The sequence below is a fragment of the Bubalus bubalis genome, chromosome 11 (genome assembly GCF_019923935.1).
Source record: "Bubalus bubalis isolate 160015118507 breed Murrah chromosome 11, NDDB_SH_1, whole genome shotgun sequence".
Taxonomy (NCBI): domain Eukaryota; kingdom Metazoa; phylum Chordata; class Mammalia; order Artiodactyla; family Bovidae; genus Bubalus; species Bubalus bubalis.
This window is the reverse complement of record NC_059167.1, coordinates 59,406,458-59,427,292: the sequence shown is the minus strand read 5'-3', so window position 1 is coordinate 59,427,292 and position 20,835 is coordinate 59,406,458. Positions and strand designations below refer to the sequence as shown.

General features: G+C 41.6%; 1 protein-coding gene and 1 long non-coding RNA gene across 11 annotated transcripts in view; one reads left to right on the top strand and one right to left on the bottom strand.

The window, feature by feature from the left end:
* The window catches only part of TRIM9 (tripartite motif containing 9), a 116,479-nt gene that overhangs the window by 46,121 nt on the left and 49,523 nt on the right, over positions 1-20,835 (bottom strand). For all 10 annotated transcript variants that reach the window (XM_025295778.3, XM_025295776.3, XM_044925125.2 and 7 more), the window contains exons 2-3: positions 8,183-8,278; positions 5,617-5,739 (exon numbers count right to left, since the gene is read on the bottom strand). In XM_025295778.3, the coding sequence (XP_025151563.1) occupies positions 5,617-5,739; positions 8,183-8,278 (219 nt within the window). The remainder of the gene's footprint in view (positions 1-5,616; positions 5,740-8,182; positions 8,279-20,835) is intronic.
* Positions 3,999-20,286, top strand: LOC112587850. The gene is made up of 4 exons (XR_006542852.2): positions 3,999-4,198; positions 4,765-4,915; positions 19,693-19,740; positions 20,028-20,286. It is a non-coding gene; the product is annotated as an uncharacterized LOC112587850 (long non-coding RNA).

Below are 20,835 nucleotides of genomic sequence, written 5' to 3'. Positions count from 1 at the left end.
TCTCCTCTTTGTCAGCAAAAAGCAGGCCCCCAGAGAACTCTGCCAAAGGGAAGCGGAAGACCATAAGATTATCCCCTCCGGACTGTGAGTGATGGGCTAGCCAACAAAGACAGAAAGAAGTACTGTGCCTGGCAAGTGATGTCTATAAAAGGCCAGTCTTTTCTCACAAATCTGAGTAGCAACTGAAGTGACAAGAAAGGAAAGAGGCAGGAGGAGAAAAGCAGAGGGAGGGAGATGTGGAGGCTGGCATCAGCAGTCACGGTGACGGCCGCACTGCCTGTTTTTAGAAGCAGTGACAGATACAATCAGCTGAAAACAGCAGAGAAACAAATCACAGAAGGCAGAAGACAGAACAGCTTTGCTGCCGTGGGAGACAACCAGCCACCTGTCTCTGGTTTCTGTCGCCCTTTGGGATCTAGGGCAGGGAACTCCACCCTAGGCAGGGTGGAATGAGGGCAGGCAGCTGCCTCTGCTCAGAGGTCCCTGACCATGCAGGCCACCAGCACTGATGGACTGAAACTGGCCACGGGGTCCCCCGCAATGCGCTACAGCTGTCCCTGAATCATCTCCACCTGCATCCACGGCACAGCCTAGGCCGGTGGCTTTCACGCCCCTCTGTACTTTTTGATTGGGATAAATGGCGTTCCCTCAGTCCTGGCCCCCCGCGTCTATCCAGATGGTCGCCCTTACATCTCTCCTGCAGAGAAAACCAGGAGTCACCACTATGGTCACCCTTGACTTAACACAAACTGCTAACCGTGTCCTGTTTAAAGATGTCAGGGAAGCATCTGCCGTGCTTCACAAAAGAGATGCCCTTTAAGGAAAAAGTTAAAACTTTATGGCTACACATTAAAACGGCTGGTCCACTATCAGAGGGAAAATCTCAGCTGTCCGGCTCATTACCCGTAGACAGCTGTGAGTTTAGATACTCTCTGTGGTTCAAATGACATTTTAAGTTCCACTATAACAATAAAGATTCTGGCTTTCTGAAAGGTGCTAAAATGAAGGGCTGTAGTGATCATCTTTTTAGTAATGTCAGAGCAGGTGATGGAAACAGAAAACATCCATCGGTCCCTATGACTAACTGCATAGAGCAAGACTAGGGTGCACAGTGCTGACCACCCTCTCCTTCCCTCATAGCCTGGCCACTTCCCACAGGCAAGCATGCACACCACCATCAACACATGTCTCCCAAAGTTTGGGTTCCTCCAATGCCTGCTTTTCCATGACGCTCTCTGTGAAGCCGGGGTCCAGCCCCGGTGGATCCAGGGAATTCGAAACGGGGACGGCGTTGGCGAGGATCAGGAAACAACTGCTTAATTAAACTTTAATTAAGGATATAAAGAGTAATAGAATAAGGATAGCTCAGTGAGGAAATTCAGTGGAGAAAAGAGGCTGAATAATTCAGCCAGAAGATGAGAGAAAGAACAACATGGGGGAGACCAAGTTTCGGTGAACAAGGCCCGCACCTTATTTTCCAAAGTAGTTTTTATACCTTAAGTCATGCATAGAGGATAATGGGGGAAGGGGTAGAGTCATGCAGTAAGCCAGGCTTTCTTCCTGCAAACTTATCATATGCAAAAGTTTAGGTGATTTGCATCATCTTCTGGCCCGGAGGCCTGTTAACATTTTAAGACCCTTTCTTCAGAAAACTTATTTTTCTCTAAAGGTGATTAGTCAAGCGCCACCCTCCAAAAGCATTAGATAAAGTTGCATTCCTACAGAGCAAAGGTGAGGTGGGCTATAATAAGAAAAAGAATTAACTCAAGGGTCCCAGGTTGCAAACATTAAAGTTACTACTTACACCAATTATATTAATCAATACACTGCCAGGGACACAGCAGGTAAGGGATATGGAGACTTAGCAGCAAACATTGGCCCAACAAGTGAAAAACCCTTCACCAATACAATTTCTAATCAATCTTTTAACTGCTCAAAGGAATCTGTATTTAGACAGTTTAGAACATCTCATGCCTCTCACAGTTGGGAGGCTCTGAGCAATCACATGTGGCCGGAAAAACCTATTCAGGCAGGCTAGAGGATTTCCAAAGGAGTTTGTAGGTTGAAACACTGTCACACCCAGGAATTATTAACTGGAGCTGTAAGCTAACTCTTTTTTCAGAGAGAGGTAGTGGGGGACAGCCCCCCGTAGTAAAGTCAGAGGTGTAGGTGAAAGCACAAAGCAGAAAGTAGGCAGACTCTGGTTTTGGGGGCAGATGCTCAAGAATTTCCAGGGAGACTCCTGAGGCTTGATCCTGCCTTTGCGTATGCCAAGCCTCCTTCCTCATGACCTTTGCCATGGGCAGAGCTCGCTCCCTGCACTGTGACCCCTTCAGCTGGAAGTAACTTTGCCCTTCTCACAGCTCTAATGACATGGGCAACCTTCTCCTGGAAACTTGCTCTCTATCTGTGCTGGAGTCATTTGTGGGTGTGACTGATCTCATCCACAGGACTGTTGCTGCTGCTGCTTCTAAGTCGCTTCAGTCGTGTCCGACTCTGTGCGACCCCAGAGACGGCAGCCCACCAGGCTCCCCCCGTCCCTGGGATTCCCCAGGCAAGAACACTGGAGAGGGTTGCCATTTCTTTCTCCAATGCATGAAAGTGAAAAGTGAAAGTGAAGTTGCTCAGTCGTGTCTGACTCTTAGCGACCCCTTGGACTGCAGCCTACCAGGCTCCTCTGTCCATGGGATTTTCCAGGCAAGAGTACTGGAGTGGGGTGCCATTGCCTTTTCCCATCCACAGGACTGGAAGCCCCTAATTCTGAGTCATCTTCGTGTCCTTCTTCCCCTAAGCCCAGCACTCGGCTCCTAGCAGGTGTGCATTAGGTAGGTGCTGGGTGACTGGGGACAGGATTAGGCATGTCCCCACGTGCCTTCTCTCTGCACTGTACTACCCTACAGCTGTAGGGTGCCACGGTCCAGAATCTGGACTCTGCAGCCAGGTTAACAGGACAGGAATTCTGGATCCCAGGACCAGTTCTCAATAGCATGGTGCCATGGTTTCCTCATCTCTAGAGTGTTAATAGCAGTAATAATGACCTCCCAGAGTGGTGAGGAACAGAGGAGTTGATCCCTATAACACAACTAGTATATTGCTGCTGCAAAGCAAGTATCCCCAAATGTTAGCTCTTACTGCTATGAAAGCCAGGGCTTGGTCACCAAGGATGCTCATTCTGTGTTGCTACCTGGTTAACTACAGAATCACAGTCCACAGTACTTCCAGATTTTAATTCAGATAAAAAATGGTGACTTCAGAAGAATTTTTCATTCAAGCCTCATCTGACTATCTTAGATAAATAGGCTTATGGCTTTAAATCTATCTCCCAGGTTGTTACAGCTAAATGTAACATCCACATAGCACAGCCTTCAGAAAACGTTTTTTTCTGAAGTATCTTTAATACTGCCTTACTTATCTCTCTCACATTTTAGGAATGACTATGTATGTTACCATGAAACACATCCCATGGCCCTTTATAGAATTCAAAAGAAAATAACTTGATCATAGACCCTAAGGGACAGGAGCCTGGAAATTGATAAGCTAGAGAAAATCATTCAAGTAAAACTTGGCCTCATTCAGTACTTTATGAGACAAGTACCACACAGGTCATTGGAAGGGGCGGGGAGGCTCCTGAGGAAAGCCCAGTGCTCCCTCCATTATCTGAAGTTCAGTGTGAAGCCTTCATGGGGCTGGGGTTGGTGTGATAACCCTTGGGGGCTTGTGTTCATTCTAAGACAAACCTGAGAAGGTCTTCCAGTTAGATTCGCCATCAGGAAACAGCGACTGCCTCCCTGGAAGGAGCAGTAAGATCCCTAGCTTTGGTTCACTGTTCAAGCCCACGAACTAAGGCTCTCTCAATGTTCACTCCCTGGGTACTTTTCTTTCCTAACTTCTGGTTCAGATTCCAACTTCAAGACATGCAATTTTCCTTGACAAAGAATCTGCTGAGCCTCTCCATGATGCAACTGCTCTGTTTTGTCACATCAGGAACGCTCAAAGGGACATGGCCCCAATACAGCACGAACGAGGTCAAGCCGACCAATGATACAGCACCAACAACGTCAGGCTGGCCAACATGGCCCCGTACAGCACCAGCGAGGTCAGGCTGGCCAAATTCACTGTAGGGCCCAGCTCTCATGAGTCCATTCTGGCTTGGACCCCATGGTCACAGGTCAGCCTCCTGTCTGCCTCCATGACACAGGTAAATTCAGAGTGCCAGGTAGGTAAGTCACAAAGGCAGTGGAGAAAGGTTTCTATTCCAGCCACATTGCCCTGGTTTTGGGGAAGGGAAGAAGCCTGTATGTAGATCCAAATGTGTACTGGGGAACTGCGGGTGAGGAGCAGCAGAGGAGGGAACCTAAAGAAGTAAACTAGTGTTGGGGTTTCCCTTGCCTTTGGATAGAACTGTTAAGCTTCCTTGGGGAAATGCTTCTCTTTTCATGCTGCCTGGCTCCCCATCTTCACAGTGGAGTTCTCTGGGTCCTGAGTCTTGGAGCATGGTGGGCACAGATTAAGGACTAGGGAACTCCACTGCTCAGGACTCAACACTGCCATTTGCTGCACGTCTTGCTGAGCTCTCATGCCCCAGATAGCAACTGGTTTCTTGCCTTATTTCTAGTAACCATGAACTGGGCACTGGCCCGGTCACCAAGCTTTAGCCCCAAATCTTGTAATGTCTGTTCTCTTAGTTTTTCATTTTGAAACTCTCCCTTGGTTCTCCTACTGGAATTCCACACTTTTAGAATGGGACCTCTTCTTTTTCTCCAGGGACTAAAGCCTGCTCCAAGCCTGCTGGGGATATCTGCTACCTCCTGGGCTGCTCACCAGCCACCAGCTCCTCCAAGGCTGTGTCCACTCTAAGCTGTACAGTATTGAAGCTCCCTGACACTGGTTGCCTGACCCCAGCAGAGAACCTAAGGTCAGACCTCACTTCTGCCTCCACCCCAACCACAGGCCAGCACGGCACACTACCCACCCTCCACCCACTGGCAGCCACCCTGAAGCTTGTTGGGCATGCATGTGTTCCTGCTGGCTACTTCTTGCTTCCTTCTGCTGGGTGCTGCCCATCTATGTCTATCCAGCCTGCTCTTATGTGTTGTTGCCCTGCTCCAAGGGGGCAATAGATGGGGAAGCAGATGTCTCCGGGAGGACCAGTCCTCCTGCCAATAGGACCCCAGACCTGTGATCAATTGATTCACTGTGTGATGACCAAAGTCTGTACAGCTGTTCAGTTACATAGTTTGCTTCACAAGTGAAGACAAATCTTGTTTGTTTTCTGAAAAGTACAGATTCCATTTCCCAATTGAAAAAATTGCCTCTGCATCATCATTCTGGTCATTCTGTTTAAAATTTCAACCCCCATTTACTTACTTATCTTGCCTTCTGTTTATTCCTTCTAGTAGAATATAAGCCCCATGAAAGCAGGGATTTGGATTTGTTTATTATGTTTGTACCCAGGATAATTTCTGGCCTATAAAAGTCACTCAGTGAGTATCAGTGATGTAAAGAAAGGAGTGAGTGCCGAGTGAAGGGGCCTGCCTGCTCCTCATTGGCCACCCAAGGCTGTGGGCATTCACCCGGAAGCCTGGCCTCCCGCCCCCCACAGGGTGCAGCGCTCACCTTTAGCTTATGCTCATGCTCCTTGTTGACGCGGGCAAGCAGCTGGGCTTTCCTCCTGTTGAGGGCATCAATGAGAGCATCACACTGCGCCACCAGGCAGGCCTCGAACTCCACGCTGTTCTCCTGTGTGAGAAAGCACAGTATTCAGCGGCGAAGTGACCGCGTGCCTCGGGCTGCCAGAGACAGCAGAGCCCCAGTCCACTTGTGGGGGGAAGGCCCCACTGAAGGGAAGGAAGAGGAGCCCTGCCCACAGTGCACACATGCATTTTATAAATAACAAAATAAACTTTATTCTGTAGTGGTAGTGTTTCACTTTAGATTCAAAGAGGTAACTGTTACTTAATACATTTGTTTTTAGCAAGAGGAAATCATCTCTGCAATTTGAATTATATGAAGTAAAATAAAGTTTTAGTTTGTAGAGTTGAACATGAATTGCTTTGAGGGCTGGCATATGGCCAGCTGTGCATGGTGGAAGGTGGCATTCACAAAGGCTGGTTGCCGGAGGGAGTCGGGTACTGTTGAGGCATGAGAGGGAAAGAATCACTGAATTTAGAGGCAGAAAGAAGAAAGCAGATGGCAATAGTCTTCAATATTAAACAATAATACAATGACAACAGAAGTTTAGACGAATAGTCATGGGCAAAACACTTGCTCATTTCATTTAAAAGAGCAAGTAATAAGTTTAGGTAGGCAGTGAAGAATCACTGGTATATGTAACAGGCATCAGCCTGCTGTGAAAGTCAGCTTGTGGGAGAACAGTAACCATGCTCTAAATGGATCATAACTTTCCCACGATGTTTAAATTGAAGGCTGGATCTAAATTTTTTTTACGTGCGTGTGCAGTTGCTCAGTCGTGTCCAACAGAGTGACCCTTTGGACTGAAGCCTGCCAGACTCCTCTGTTCATAGGATTTTTCAGGCAAGAATACTGGAGTGGGTTTCCATTTTCCTCCTCCAAGGGATCTTCTGGACCGAGGGATTGAACCCGATCTCCTGTGTCTCCTGTACTGCAGGCAGGTTCTTTCTCCACTGAGCCATGCTACAGACATTTTTAAAAGCAATTCTCTCATTAAATTATAAGCATTCATTAGAGGTAATCCTTTCAATAAGTTATATATGTAGCTTTGATTCTCAAACCATAATCTGGAAAACAATTATAATTTACAGCCAATGAGAGCTAAATACTTGTTACATGTACAGTAATAGCATTGAAAAAATAGTACTCAACTGAGTAAGCTGTAAAATTTGGGGGGTTAGAAATGAAGGAACAGCTTAGCCTATCAAATTTAAATTAATTCTCAGTCATCCAGAACTGTGTCTCCTAATATAAGGATCAGTAGTTAGGTATTAGGTCACTGTTTCAAATGCAAGGTCTTCTTTGTATAAGGCATGCATTTACAACTGCTTGAGCAATCACTTCTACAAATATTAAGTTTTGGCTTTCATAGTAATTTGCTTTCGAGTTCTCACAGAAGACCCCTGGAAATCATCACTGCAGAGCTCTCTAACCAAGCAGGTTATTATTGGTAGGGAGGGGGAAGCTGTTTCAGTAAAGGCTCTGATAGAGTAAAAGAAAGCTCTGCTCTAATGAAGAGGTGACGTGCAGGGGTGAGCCTGGGGCTGCACACTTTATGCCAAAAGGAGCAAAGAAGAGACCAATTGATAAACTTTGTTGTTTTGGAAAGCAGAAGGAAATATACAACTGTTAGGTTGTTAACAGGGGCTTGCACGTCAACAAAGGGCGAAAAAAATCAGTGTGAGGTGCTCTAGAAGGCTGGCTTACATTTAAAAAGCCATTTCTGCCTTGACATAGGTTAGATATTAACTCAGAAAGTCAAGCTACTGGAGGCCAGCGCTCAGGTTATTTGTGTGAGGCAAACCTGAAAATGTAAGAACATTAAACAGTGCAGAAGGTCATTATTTTAGCATTTCATGCAATTTAATGGTTTCTCCCCTTCAGCTCTAGTAGGAGTTCACAGGCTCTCAAATGCCAAGTGATTTGTTGGTTACTGTGTCCACATAAAGCAATCTGAAATTATAGTTACCATGGGATCATGGTTGAAAAATATTTAAGTATCTAGGTAGAGGAGAAGCATTATTATGGGATAGGAAGGAAGGAAAGAAAGACATAAAAAAGAGAAAATGTGACCTGTTTGTTACTATTAGATAAGATATAATTTTTGCAAGGTGCTTTGGGAACATATAGATTTAGAAAACTCAACAATAACGACTGAATCCACAAAGAAATAGACATCTTTCTGAATGCATGGCAGCAAAGAATTAGGAGCTCAGTGTGGAAGATGGGAACCTCTTGGAAACTGGAGTTATGTCCTTGGCTTGTTGGAGAAATGTATCCATCTTGAGAAGGGGTATATTTGAAGTTGGTCTGTATGTGTGTTTGCATATATTAGAACAGAAAGAGCAGAAAAAAAATAGGTAGGAAATTTCCTAGGAAACATGAAAATAAAAGATAAGACAAGTAAACACCCGCCCCCGCCACCACATTCCAGGTACACAGTTACATCTTAGCACATGGCTTGGCTTTCTGCCTTGGTTGCTGCCAATACCTGGATCTGCTGGACCATGTTGCGCAGCTGTACCAGGAACTCCTTGGCTTCTTTGGCCCTGTCTGACAGCCCGTTCAGCGCCTGGGAGAGCTGGCTCTGCAAGAGACAAAGAAGGAAACCATAGAGTCCTCATTGCAGGAGGCAGCCATACAGGGTGGTTTTCATCCAAGAGCCCTCACCCTTTCAGATTCCTCTTGTCTCAGCTGGGCCACTGAGCCAACACCTGTAACCTGAAGATTCTGGAAATAGCAGCATCCCTACTCCTTCTAGAGGCCCTTGAGGAGTGTTTCCTCTGAGGCAGTGAAAACTTCTGGCCGCTATAGTCAAAGGCCCTTACCAGCTGATATCTTCCTAGAAGCCCCTCATCTTATTAATTACTTAATTAATTCAATAATGGTTTATTTAACTTTAAATTAAAAAAAAAAAAGTGATTCAGGTGATCTGATACTTATCAACGCTATTTAGCCCAAAGTGCTACTGGGATGAAAGCAGAAAAAATGAAGAGTTAACAGGATGAGGGAAGGAAGGGTGAGAGCACCTGTGATGCCCGGGGTCACTTATATGTAATGGTGAATTCAAAGGGCAGGATGAGGCTCCTTCTCATCAACCTTCTCCCAAGCACATCTTCCTTCTCCCAAGCACAGCCCACCCCAGCTCCTCTCCACACTAGCCTCCTAAAGTAAGGTGTACTTTCTTCTTCCTTTCCACACTGTACAGGGGACCCACAGCTGCTTGATGAGATCTAAGTGGAAGCTGGCTGGAGGCTGGAGGGCTGAGAAAGCTTCTGCTTTTCTGCTGACATGGGACCAGTGTGGCTGGTGCAGCCTCTTCCCTTTTGTTCCCAACTTTATGGCAGATGCTTTGGAACTCTCAAGAAGTGAAGATCAACATGGGAAGGGAGGATGGTGAAAGGAGACAGTGCCAGGTTCCATCGGCATCTTTTAGCATCTGAACCAACACTTGAAGTGTCCTACCACCAGGCCTCTTGTTATGTGGGGGACAAGTTACCTCCTATAGTTTAATCCTTATACAGGAGCTCACCATTACTTGCAGTCATTACCACCGTACTTGATACAAAATTCTTCCCCTAGCAGCTGGGGCAACATCCCTCCTGGAAATTGCAAACTCCTTTCCCCACATCACTTCTTTGAAAACTAATGCCTTTTCTCCTCCTTGCTAACACGATGCATTATCCACTCATCTTTTTAGTAAAAGGGTGGAATCTTAAAATTGTATTTCTTGGTCATGTGGTGGTTTTTTGCTTATATGTGCATGACTAAATAGGAAGTCAGTCATTGAATCTCTTTAAAAATGTGCATGCTGCATGCCACTGTGGGGTGGGAGAGCACAGGCTTCAGAAGGGTTCAGATACTGTCCTTCCCTAAGCATGACCTTGAGGAAGTGACCTCTGTCAGAGTTACTCCAATGGAAAAAGTGGGAAAAATAATGTTTAGTGGTTGGATTATCGTGAGGGCTGATTACATTCATCAATTTGACGGCTCCTGCTAACAAAGAATCGTGGTAAGGGAAACCACTTCAAACTCATAAATGGTGCCAGTGACTGGCTGTTCATATCTCACACATAGCTCTACCTCATCCATAAATAAGAATACTATGGTTTTTGGTGCTGTGGGCATTGCATGAGGTACTGTATATAAGCCCAGAACCCTGCTGGGACATGGTGCATGCTTAATAAATGTTGGCTGTTATTAACTCTTATTCATTTGTTCCTTCCTGCCCATAACCCTCTGTGGACTGACTAGGGTGGGATTTGCAGGGCAGATTCCTGGAACAGGATCTGTTGGAGGATACCCTTCATTGCTTGTACTTTGATTGAGGTACTCAGACTCTAGGAGTCTAAACCAAGACAGCCTAGGAAGAAAAGGAACAAAGTGAGCTTACAGTTGCTGAAAGGGCTACTCAGTAATTGAATATTAGGTCTCAGCTGCACAATGTGCTGTGCTGTGTTTAGTCATGTCTGACTCTTTGCAACCCCATGGACTGTAGCCCGCCAGACTCCTCTGTCCATGGGGATTCTCCAGGCAAGAATACTGGACTGGGTTGCCATGCCCTCCTCCAAGGATCTTCCCAACCCAGGGATTGAATCCTGGTCTCCTGCACTGCAAGCTGATTCTTTTATCATCTGAGCTACCAGGGAAGCCCACGAATACTGGAGTGGCTATCCCTTCTCCAGGGGATTTTCCTGACCCAGGAATCGAACTGGGGTCTCCTGCACTGCAGATGGATTCTTTACCAGTAGAGCTACCAGGGAGGCCCCAGCTACACTATAACTTGGGGTAAAAATTTTCTTCTCAAGAACTTCAGGAGCCCAAGGGATGAAGAGAGTTTCATTTGGAACAGAGGGCAATAGAATGACAATCATGTTCTAAAGGAGACATAATGTTACTGTGACTTTAGAATTCATATTCCCTCTTTTCCTGAATGAGTCAGAGTTTGCTGGGCTACCACAGTTTTCTTCTCCCTTTATTGTAACCTATGCCTTAGTTATCACATTTGGAGGTTTGAGTAGAGAAGTCAAATTCATTCAACTACACAAAATTAGAGCCACCTGGTTTCTTATAGTCCAGCCTTGTAATTCAAGCCATCTGTATAATATAAGTTAGACCTGATGCCCAATAAGAATTGTTGATCAGGTGCGGGTACATATTTAGAAAAAAATTATACTATAGTACAAAATTATACTATAGTAGACAAAGAGTGCTGGCCTCACCTACTCCCTGGATTTTATATAGCAAAGCAGTACGTAAACTGCAAAACTCAGATTTCCTCCCTTTGTGTCTATATTCAGGCCTTCTTCCTGGTTAATGATTGTTCTGGTATTTGATCTGCATTATAAGATAAATATCTAGAAACTTTTCTCTAGCTTTGCCACCCTGTAGAAATGGAGCAAAAGACAACGAAAAATCCTGGAAACTATTTATCACTAGAAAATGCTCTTCTTCTAAGGATTTATATGTGTATTGCTTTTATAGGACAGTCTTTTGATCATGTTTATAAGCCACATCTGATGTAAAAGAACATTATTTATTTATTTTGTTTCTCAGGAGCATTTAAATTCCTGCTCTATGCTAACAGAGATGTTCTGTACTCAGGACCACAGAGCAGCCCTGTAAATTTATACCAGAACACAGAAGATGCAAATATTTAGTGTGTGTTTTTGGCTGTATATGTAGCCATCAGAAGCTATCTGTAATGCCTAAGCAATAACATTCTGGTGTCTTGGATATTTGTTTTCTGATTTACTGAAAAGGTATCATGATCAGAAAGTGAATAGGAGTGGGAAAATGATGTAGCCAAAGAAGCACTGACAGATTTCCAGTCCAGAGCTCTGAGCATGCTTGGAAGAACCAAGATCGCCCAGAAAGATGGCAAGTTGTTCTGAGCTTGGAAGAGAGAAACAAAGAACTCCACCCCTTCCCTCCTTCTCTCCTGCTTTCCCCTTCCAACTTCTTCTCTGACTGGCTAGCCTAGCCTCCCAAAGGAGTATATGTTAAAAGAGATTGGAGCTCAACCTGGGAGCCCCTGTGGAGCATGTCTCAGAACCACAATCACTTAGGCTCAGGAAACAGGTAATGAATTCAGTGCATGTGCCCAGCTGCCAAGCTTTCCCAGACAGAAAACCACGTCTTCTTTCCTTTTCCTGCTGTGAACATTATTCATGTAATTTCCCCCCTCAGTTTATTAATACTATGAATACTGGATGGAGACAAATTAGAACAAATGAAAGGAAACTTCAGATCCTAGCTGTCTAGGATCTGAAACTACAGGCACGAGATGGGTCACAAAGAGTCAATCAAGAATCATACAAAATAGGTGAGGTGGCAAACACACAAAGGCAGCTTGGTGGCCCCCAAAACAACCTTACTCCTTCCCTGGGCACCTCCGACGTAGTACACCCTGCTGCAGACTGTGGCCCAGCCTCCTGCTTCCTGGGTACCAAGGTCAACACAAAACACAAAAATGAGGATCAATGCAATGCTATTCTGAAGGAAAGTACTCCCTCCCAGAAAATAACAATTCTTCTTGAAGAATACTGATTTTTGAGTCTTACTATATTATTGATATTATATAATTAAAAAGTAAAAACAAGAAACTCAAATGTTGTTAACATATTGGTCATTTCTTAGATACCAGGGATCTTGATGAGTGCTTTTAACAGATGTCCTATTCAACTCCAATCACTCCCCTGCCAGTTTGCAGAGGCTCAGAGGTCCTGAGTTAGGGTTTTGCTACTCACATATGGAAGAGCCAGAACTCCATGATTGGAGACTGGCTGGGACCCTCTTGCCTTGATTTGAGAACAATCCCGAAAGGTCATCCCTGCTCCAGAACTCCCTGCAGGAATTGGCTGAGGCCCTGCAGGTCAACTCCTCCCTCTGCTCAGTTCTGGCCATCTCACTTCCTTGTAGATGGATCTATGGAGACCACTGAGCAACTAACCATCGCTATTCAACTCTCCAAATCTGTGTCCAGGGCATCCTATCTGATAAACAATTTTCTAGCCTTCAGTTTCTTCATCTGCAATATGTGGTTAATAGCAGTATCTGTATCATAGGATGGGGGAGATTGGTGAGACTTATGTACTATATAAAGTTCTATACAACACGTGGCATATTGTAAGCATTTAATAAGTAGTAAGTTTTTACAATGAGAATTATGTTAAAATACACATACATAAGTCATTAAAATACTTAGTCATGTCACATGTCCCAGTTTGGGGTTTGGCCAATTACAGTTATCCAGACAGCCGGGTATATTGTAGCATCCACAGTTGTTTGTTCCCTGCGCATCCTTGCCATGGGCCTTGGAGGACCTCCTGTAGATGGAGCATGTGTCCTGCATGTGTCCCTGCCTTACTGTCACCCTTGGCCATGTGATTTACGTTAACCTGAAGAGGCCTTGTGAATTTCTGCCAGCTTTTTTCCTCTTCCTCTTTGTCACACAGACCCAGGGGTACACTGATGAACTGGCCCTCATCAAACAAAAACAACAAAAGAATTTTGATTTGTAGTGTCTGCCAATACCCATGGTTCATATACATAGTTGATTTTAGGTCACCAACATGGCATCACTGAACAGAGCTGGGGAGAGATGTGCATCATCAACTCTTTAGAGCTGGGGCTGTTATGAGCCAGGTCAGAATGCCACAGGGCACATCCCATATGGTGGCTGGGGGCCTTAGAAAGAAGACATGTAGAATGGAACTTGAGACTATTTCCCATGATATAATATGAGCAAGAAATCAACCTTTGGTTTATAAGCCACTGAGATTTGGGGACTTGTTTGTTATTGCAGCAAAACTAACTAATACAGATAGCAATTATAATTTTCCATTCATGATTTTAATTTAATCAACCTCCCATTTTACCATGGACCAGTCACAGTGATTCATGCCAGGAAAATGATGATAAAGGAGACAAAATCCCTCCTTCAAGGAACTGGCACTGCATTGCAAATACCACCATTCTGATCTTAATAATATTACATTTAAAGGTTCTCTCCCATAGGCTTTCTAATGAAGCAGAGGAAGACTAGAATATTCTAACGACTAACAACAGAAGTGTAGCCTTTTCACTTATAAGGGAAAATGAAAAGCGTCTGCTTTCCTAGCAAGACTCAGCCAGTTCTGGCCGGAGTTTGAATTTCAGAGATAATCTACACGGACTCTATCCACCAAACTTCAAATATTTCTCCATCTTAGACAGAAAACTCTCAAAATGGAGATGCAAATCAACATGGCAGGTTTTTTCAGCAATGAAATAGAGGAGCCATTTTTTGCCTCAGAGCAGAGCAAAATAAACTGTTGCCTCACCCCAGTGTTCATAGTTTCTTGGTGGAAATTGATTTGCCACATCTCTATGGTTTTTGCTTAGAGTGCTGGAAGCTGTGAAAGAATTCATGCAGCAACTACTGTGACTGAAGGCTTGAAACTTTAATCAAGTAGCAGGCACACAGGCTGGAAGGTCAACACCACTCTGCTCACGGCTGAGCACGCCTTTCTGTGGATACTCTAACCCGCCACAGGCGTGTTGTCAGGCAGTTACTAGGTATTTACACCCGAGGATCAAAAATATGCCTTCCTTGGGCTAAGTCTTTGTGCAAATATTGGATTTTACATCCTGGAGATAGATTATAGGACAGCTCTCCTTTGTGTGTGTGTTGCCTTTTCTCCTAGGTAAATTCTAGGGCCCCAAACAGCAGACTCTGAGCCCTTTTCTGGAAAGCTGTATGGATCCCCCAGCTGTCTTCACATTCACTCTGTTCTGCTGTGTTCTTCCAAGTGGTGTTACAGCATTCTGCTTTGTCTGATACCACCGGGGAACAGCTGAAGCAAAACACATCGAGATCTATAAGTTGTCAGTTCTTAATAGTATTTAAATGTTCCAGATAGAAACTCTCAGTTCTACAATAAGGACTTTTCACTAAACAGTTTAAAACATGGTCTTAGAAATATATATGAAAAGGTAAAAAAAAAAAAACCACTAAACTATTTTTCATATAGAAATGCTTTGTGCTTTTCAGAGACTGAATTGTTAGGTGCTCAAAAGAGGAATGACTTATTCTTTCAAGTTTCTTGGCAAGAGTAAGACTTTTATTTAAGAAATAGCTTTTCCCACCTTATTTTAAAGGCAGAACATGTTCATTTCACAAAAATAAGAAAAAAAGAAAAATCAGAAAATTAAGAGACTTAGAAGAAGAAAAGGAAAACTTCAGTCACCAGAGACACACTACTTATTAATAGCCTTGATAATGAACTCTTGATATTTATCTTTTAAAATTTTATACTCTCATAATCAAATATGTATGTCTCCATACAGTGTATATCAACAAAATGGACATCAGGTCATATACTCACTGATATCTTGAAATCTGTCCTTTTCATTTAATATGATATAAATATTTTTGCATCTGACTAAGTAGTCTACTGCATATCTGACTAATAGCTGCTGCTATTAGTCACGCTAATCGCTAAAAAACACAAAACACTTTGGTAACATTTACTACATGGCAGGTAAAGCTTTATACATCTTAACTCATCTTTTTTAACAAAACAGCCCAGCAAAGGTAGATACTATTATTATTCATATTTTTTATAGGTGAGAGAATGAAGGCAAGGGAGGTTAATTGTCCAATGTCATAAAGTTGCTAAGAAGCAGAGCAGGGATTCAAACCTAGGAAGCCTGCAGCCAGAATCTGTGCTATTCACTGATAAACTGTAGGATAACCCAGGGTGTAGGTACATCACAATTTATTTAAAGAATCTCCTATTTTAGCATACTTAGTTTGTTTCCATCTTGTTGCAAAGGGCTAAATGAAATTCATGCAGGAAATACGTGAATACATTCTTGATTATCCCCATTTCCAAAAGTGAAACTGCTTGATCTGCAAACTTTCCTAGAGAGTTTTAAAAGTCATTTTATCAAAATGTCCCTTTATATAATCATCTAACTTACATTCCTGCTGAAGGTGATATATAGGCAGATATTCTTGCCTATATATCTCACTCCAAATATATAATTTGTATTTACCTTTGTAATCTGGTAGGCAAATAATGGAATCTCATTTTTTTAATCTGCATTTAAAAATTACCAGGATGGATGGGTGAGTTTTTTTTTTTTTTCCTTAAAAAGCTTCTTATTGATATTTTCCTACTTAAGGTGTAAATTCCCACCGGTATTATTTGTGAAGCCCTTAGTAGAGGTCCTAACCTATGGGGTGCTACCTAAGTATGTATTACATAAACTAGTTTCTTTCCATTGCTGATGACTAGGCAAGGCTGGCCTCACTGCACGTATTTGCTTACCTATAAAGCCTTAGGGATCCAACTGGACAGTGATCTGGAAAATTCAGGTGGTCCATTGAATAGGAAGTGAAATCATAGATTGTTATTAATAACTTGAGTAGATTATGGTCAGAATGTCTGATTCATAAGATCTCTACTGTTTTACATGTATAATTATTATTTTGTGGACAGATACAAGTACATGATAGCTTCTGGTAAACAGGCAATGAGCATAAGAGAAGAATATATTCTCTTTTTGTGGGAGAGAATATATATAATACAAAAATGATGTGTATAATATAAAAATTTGCAACATATTTATAAACAATTTAACTTGTTAATTGCATTATTCAGATATCCTAAATTTTTGTTATTTGTCTACTTGACTTACAATATTCTAGAACAAACAGGTAATCAAATTTCCCACAAAGATTGTCTTTGATCCCGTTCTCCTTTAGTATTGCTTTCTGTATTTGTGGCTCTGTTGTTTGTTAAATCATATTTATACCTTTTAACATTAGAGCTTATCCTTCCATGTTTCACTTAGTTCTTTTGATCTTGAATTCCATTTCATCTGATATTGCTATATTTATACCCTCCTCTCTCTCATACAACTTTGCTCTTCTTTTATTTCAAAACTATATTACTCAGCCATTAAAAAGAATACATTTGAATCAGTTCTAATGAGGTGGATGAAACTGGAGCCTATTATACAGAGTGAAGTAAGCCAGAAAGAAAAACACCAATACAGTATACTAACGCATATATATGGAATTTAGAAAGATGTCTGTGTACGAGACAGCAAAAGAGACACTGATGTATAGATCAGTCTTATGGACTCTGTGGGAGAGGGAGAGGGTGGGGAGATTTGGGAGAATGGCATTGAAACATGTATACTATCATGTATGAAACGAGTCACCAGTCCAGGTTCGATGCACGATACTAGATGCTTGGGGCTGGTGCACTGGGATGACCCAGAGGGAGGGTATGGGGAGGGAGGAGGGAAGAGGGTTCAGGATGGGGAACACAGGTATACCTGTGGCGGATTCATTTCAATATTTGGCAAAACTAATACAATATTGTAAAGTTTAAAAATAAAATTAAAAAAAAAAACTATATTGGTTTTTAACTCAATCTAATTTTTTTTTCACTGTCATTGGGAAATTTGAGCTATTTACATTTATTGTATTCATTGATATAGTTGGCTTTATTCCACCAACATTATTTATATTTCTGTTTGTTATAATGTATTTTTCCTTTTTAAAAAATTTGTGGTTTTATCACATTTCTTTTAATATCTTAATCCCACTCACCAATTACTTTGGATGGTTTGCTGTGCTTTTCCATGTTACCTTCCCATCTTGTCATCACATGTCAACCTATATTTGTCCATTACTGAGTCAAAATTAACTAATAACTTTGATTCACCTTTCCTACTACAGTCCCCCAAATGCTTCGCTTAATGTATCTCTCATAAATTAAGAAATGCCATTCTAAAACCCCTTGGATGAAACTGATAATTGAAACTGAATTTATAAATTATATAGATATTAAGGAGATATAGTTTATGAAAATATATTACATTTAAAAATATGATTATTTGGAAGAGTTAGGAAACCCTAATAATACTCGTTTTAACAAGGTTCCTACTAGAAATATTATTCTTAGATGGAACTTGGAAAACCAGCAACATTTTTTCCCTTCTCCCTATCCTGACCTCCTAGACCCAGAATAGAATCTTTTCCATCTCTGATACACTTTCAAAGGTAAGTCACAGTGGTAGCCAGACCATAAAAGAAAGAAAAGGCTTTTTTTGCACATAAGTGCTTATAGTAAGGATGGCTTGGGCAGCTGTTCTTATGTTCTGAACATTCGATTTCAGTGTCTTTTTTTGCTAGTATTACGAGTTGCATGGGAGGATACAGCAGTCTCTATCTCTTTTTAAAAGTTTTTTTTTTTTTTGGTACAACATCAAAGAATAGCTAAGCTAAGCAAACCTATAAATGAGGTTGAAGTCACAAGTTTCCTTTAAACGTTACTGGTAAACTAATACAGCTGGTGGCATTCCCATCTACCCCTCAGCCTTTGTGACCCTTTGGGAGGAATAAAAGCCACACTGTGTCATCTATACCACTGAGCAGCATTGGGGAATGTTCACTCCAGGGGAGTACCTGTGCCTCGTAGTGTCGCTGAGAGCAGGGCTCAGCCACCAGATTCCAGGTGAGCTGGTTCAATCTGTGGATATCAATCCTATTTCTTGATGTTGTAGGCAGAATCATGGCTCCCTAAATGTCCACACCCAAATCCTTGAAACCTGGGTTATCTTATCTCACAAAAAGAACTCAGCAGATGGGATTAAGGTTTCGGATCTTGATTCTAAGAGATCATTCTAGATTATCTTGCTGAACCAGCCTAATCACACAAGGCCTAAAAAGTAGAGGATCTTCTGGGCTACAGTCAATGAGAGAGTTGTGACTATAGAAGAATCAGGTGTACCTTTCTACTTCAACCCGTTACGATCATCAGTTTATAAGTACCCTGAAGTCTCAGTGCCCCTGAACTTTTACTTATCTTGGAAAATCTACATTTCCCAGTAGGGTCATTGGGAGGTTGGGAAATGTTAATCACAATATCTGAATTTTTATTCTGACCATAGGACCCCATGACAACATTGAGGCAGATATTAACACAGCTTCTTTAAAAAGCTTCTTTAGAAAAAAGGGTGCACAAGGAGAGACCACTGCACATCCACTGGAATGACAAAACTAGGTGCTGGTGAGGATGGAGCCTCACACATGCTATTGAGAGTTACAATGGCAAAACCACCTGGGAAAACCGATGCTTTCTAGGAAAGTTAAATATACAGCTACCCGACATGACAGCATATGTCCACAAAAAAACTTCGATACAAATGTTCATAGCAGCTTTATTTATAACAGCCTCAAGTTGGAAACTGCCCAAATGTCTATCAACAGTAACATGGATAAATAAATTCTGTATATTCATACAATAGAACACTGCTTAGCAATGAATACATTCAAGCTAATGATATACATGAAACATAAATGAGTTTTAAAACATTATGTTGATTAAAAGAAGTGAGACAAAAAGATACATATTGTTATTTACGCAAAGTTCAAGAACAGAAAGAACTAATCTATGATGATGGAAGTCAGGAAAATGGTGACCTTGGTAGGTAGGAAGATTAGAAAAGTATTTTGTGAAATTCTTTAAGGGAAGACTATGTTTTATATCTTGATCTGGGTGCTAGATATATATATACACACACACACATATATATTAATAGGTGTAAAATTTATAAATATAAATATAAATAAATATAAAAAATTCATTGAGCTATAAATTTAAGGTTTGTATATTTTACTGGAGATATTTTATGCTTTTTATTTTAAAATGAATTTTTTCCCCAAGGATAAATACATCTTGTATATAATTAATCTGTTTACTAAGACCCCATGATGTGGGATAACATTTTTTTCCTAAAAAAAATTTAGTGTTTTTTCAACTGAATCTCTGAATTTAAATAGACACCTATCAAATCCTCAAGAATCTTATAACTGACTACTAAAAATATTTCACTCAATTTTCTGTAATACTTGATATTGGGAGCTGTTGCTGCCTTGGATGAAGACTGTCATCTCTCAGCCTTGCCTCTGACCATGTTGTCACTTCTCTTCTGTTGCAGATACCCAGCAGCACCTGAAATCTAGTCACATGGCATCCACTAACTCTGGTGTGTATTCCACTCACAATGGTGCCACTTTAATTTAAAAGATGTATCTGGTTTGATAGTAAGGTCCTACTGTATAGCACAGGGAACTAAATTTTGATAGTTCCTCTGATAAATCATAATGGAAAAGACTGTAAAAAGGAACATATATATATGTATAATTGAATCACTTTGCTGTATAGCACAAATTAACACAACTGTACTTCAGTAAAAAATAAAAAGATGTGTCTGGTTGAAGGTCCTTTAAGACGAAACGTGTGCCTAATCTGAAATGTGGTAATTTCTTACAGGGAGCAGGAATGACGGGCTATGGAGCAAAAAATGGAATGGCTTACACCATCTCTGTTGGTATCTCCACCAACCCTCAGAAATGTTCTGTCTTTTTAGGAAGGCACAAGTACCGTAAAGCTTGAAATACACATGTTCTTTATGGTCAACTTATGATGCCATAAGTTTGTGGGAATAAGAACTTGTGAACAGACATGCTTGGTTTGACTATGAGTTTGAGATGCACACGATCCTTTCATTTTGATGACAAATCCACATATTACTTCTCTGACAATCTTAACATTTAACTTATAAAGCTTAAATATAAAGAAATTGAATTACCCTTAATATAACTACTATGGCTTCAGTTATTCTGGAACAAATAAAACACAATCTTACTGGTCTAATAAATGATCCTCGTCATTGGCAAGAGAGAAACTCTTTGGGCTATCTTAAATAGCTTCTAAAACATACTTTGGTTGTTTCCCCCCAGTACTGAAAGGTTTGTTAGGATCCAGTATAGGTCAGTTTTCCATCCAAAGTAAAATCAATAGTGATCATCAATACTGTTCAGAAAAATAGATTTAAGCCATGTCTGATTTCTTTTCACCCTTTTCCTCGGCATCTTTGTCAATCCATCTCCAGGCAAGTGAATTGAAGCTCCAGCCTAGTGAAATGGGAATGGTTTCCATGACAACAGATTTTTGCTCTGCTAGTTAGAATCTAAGATTTGACTCCCACAGAAATAAATCTCACTATGGGAATTGGTTGATTTTATAAATGACTAAATAACTGTGCAATCATTTCCAAAGAAAAGCCTGTTAAAAGCAG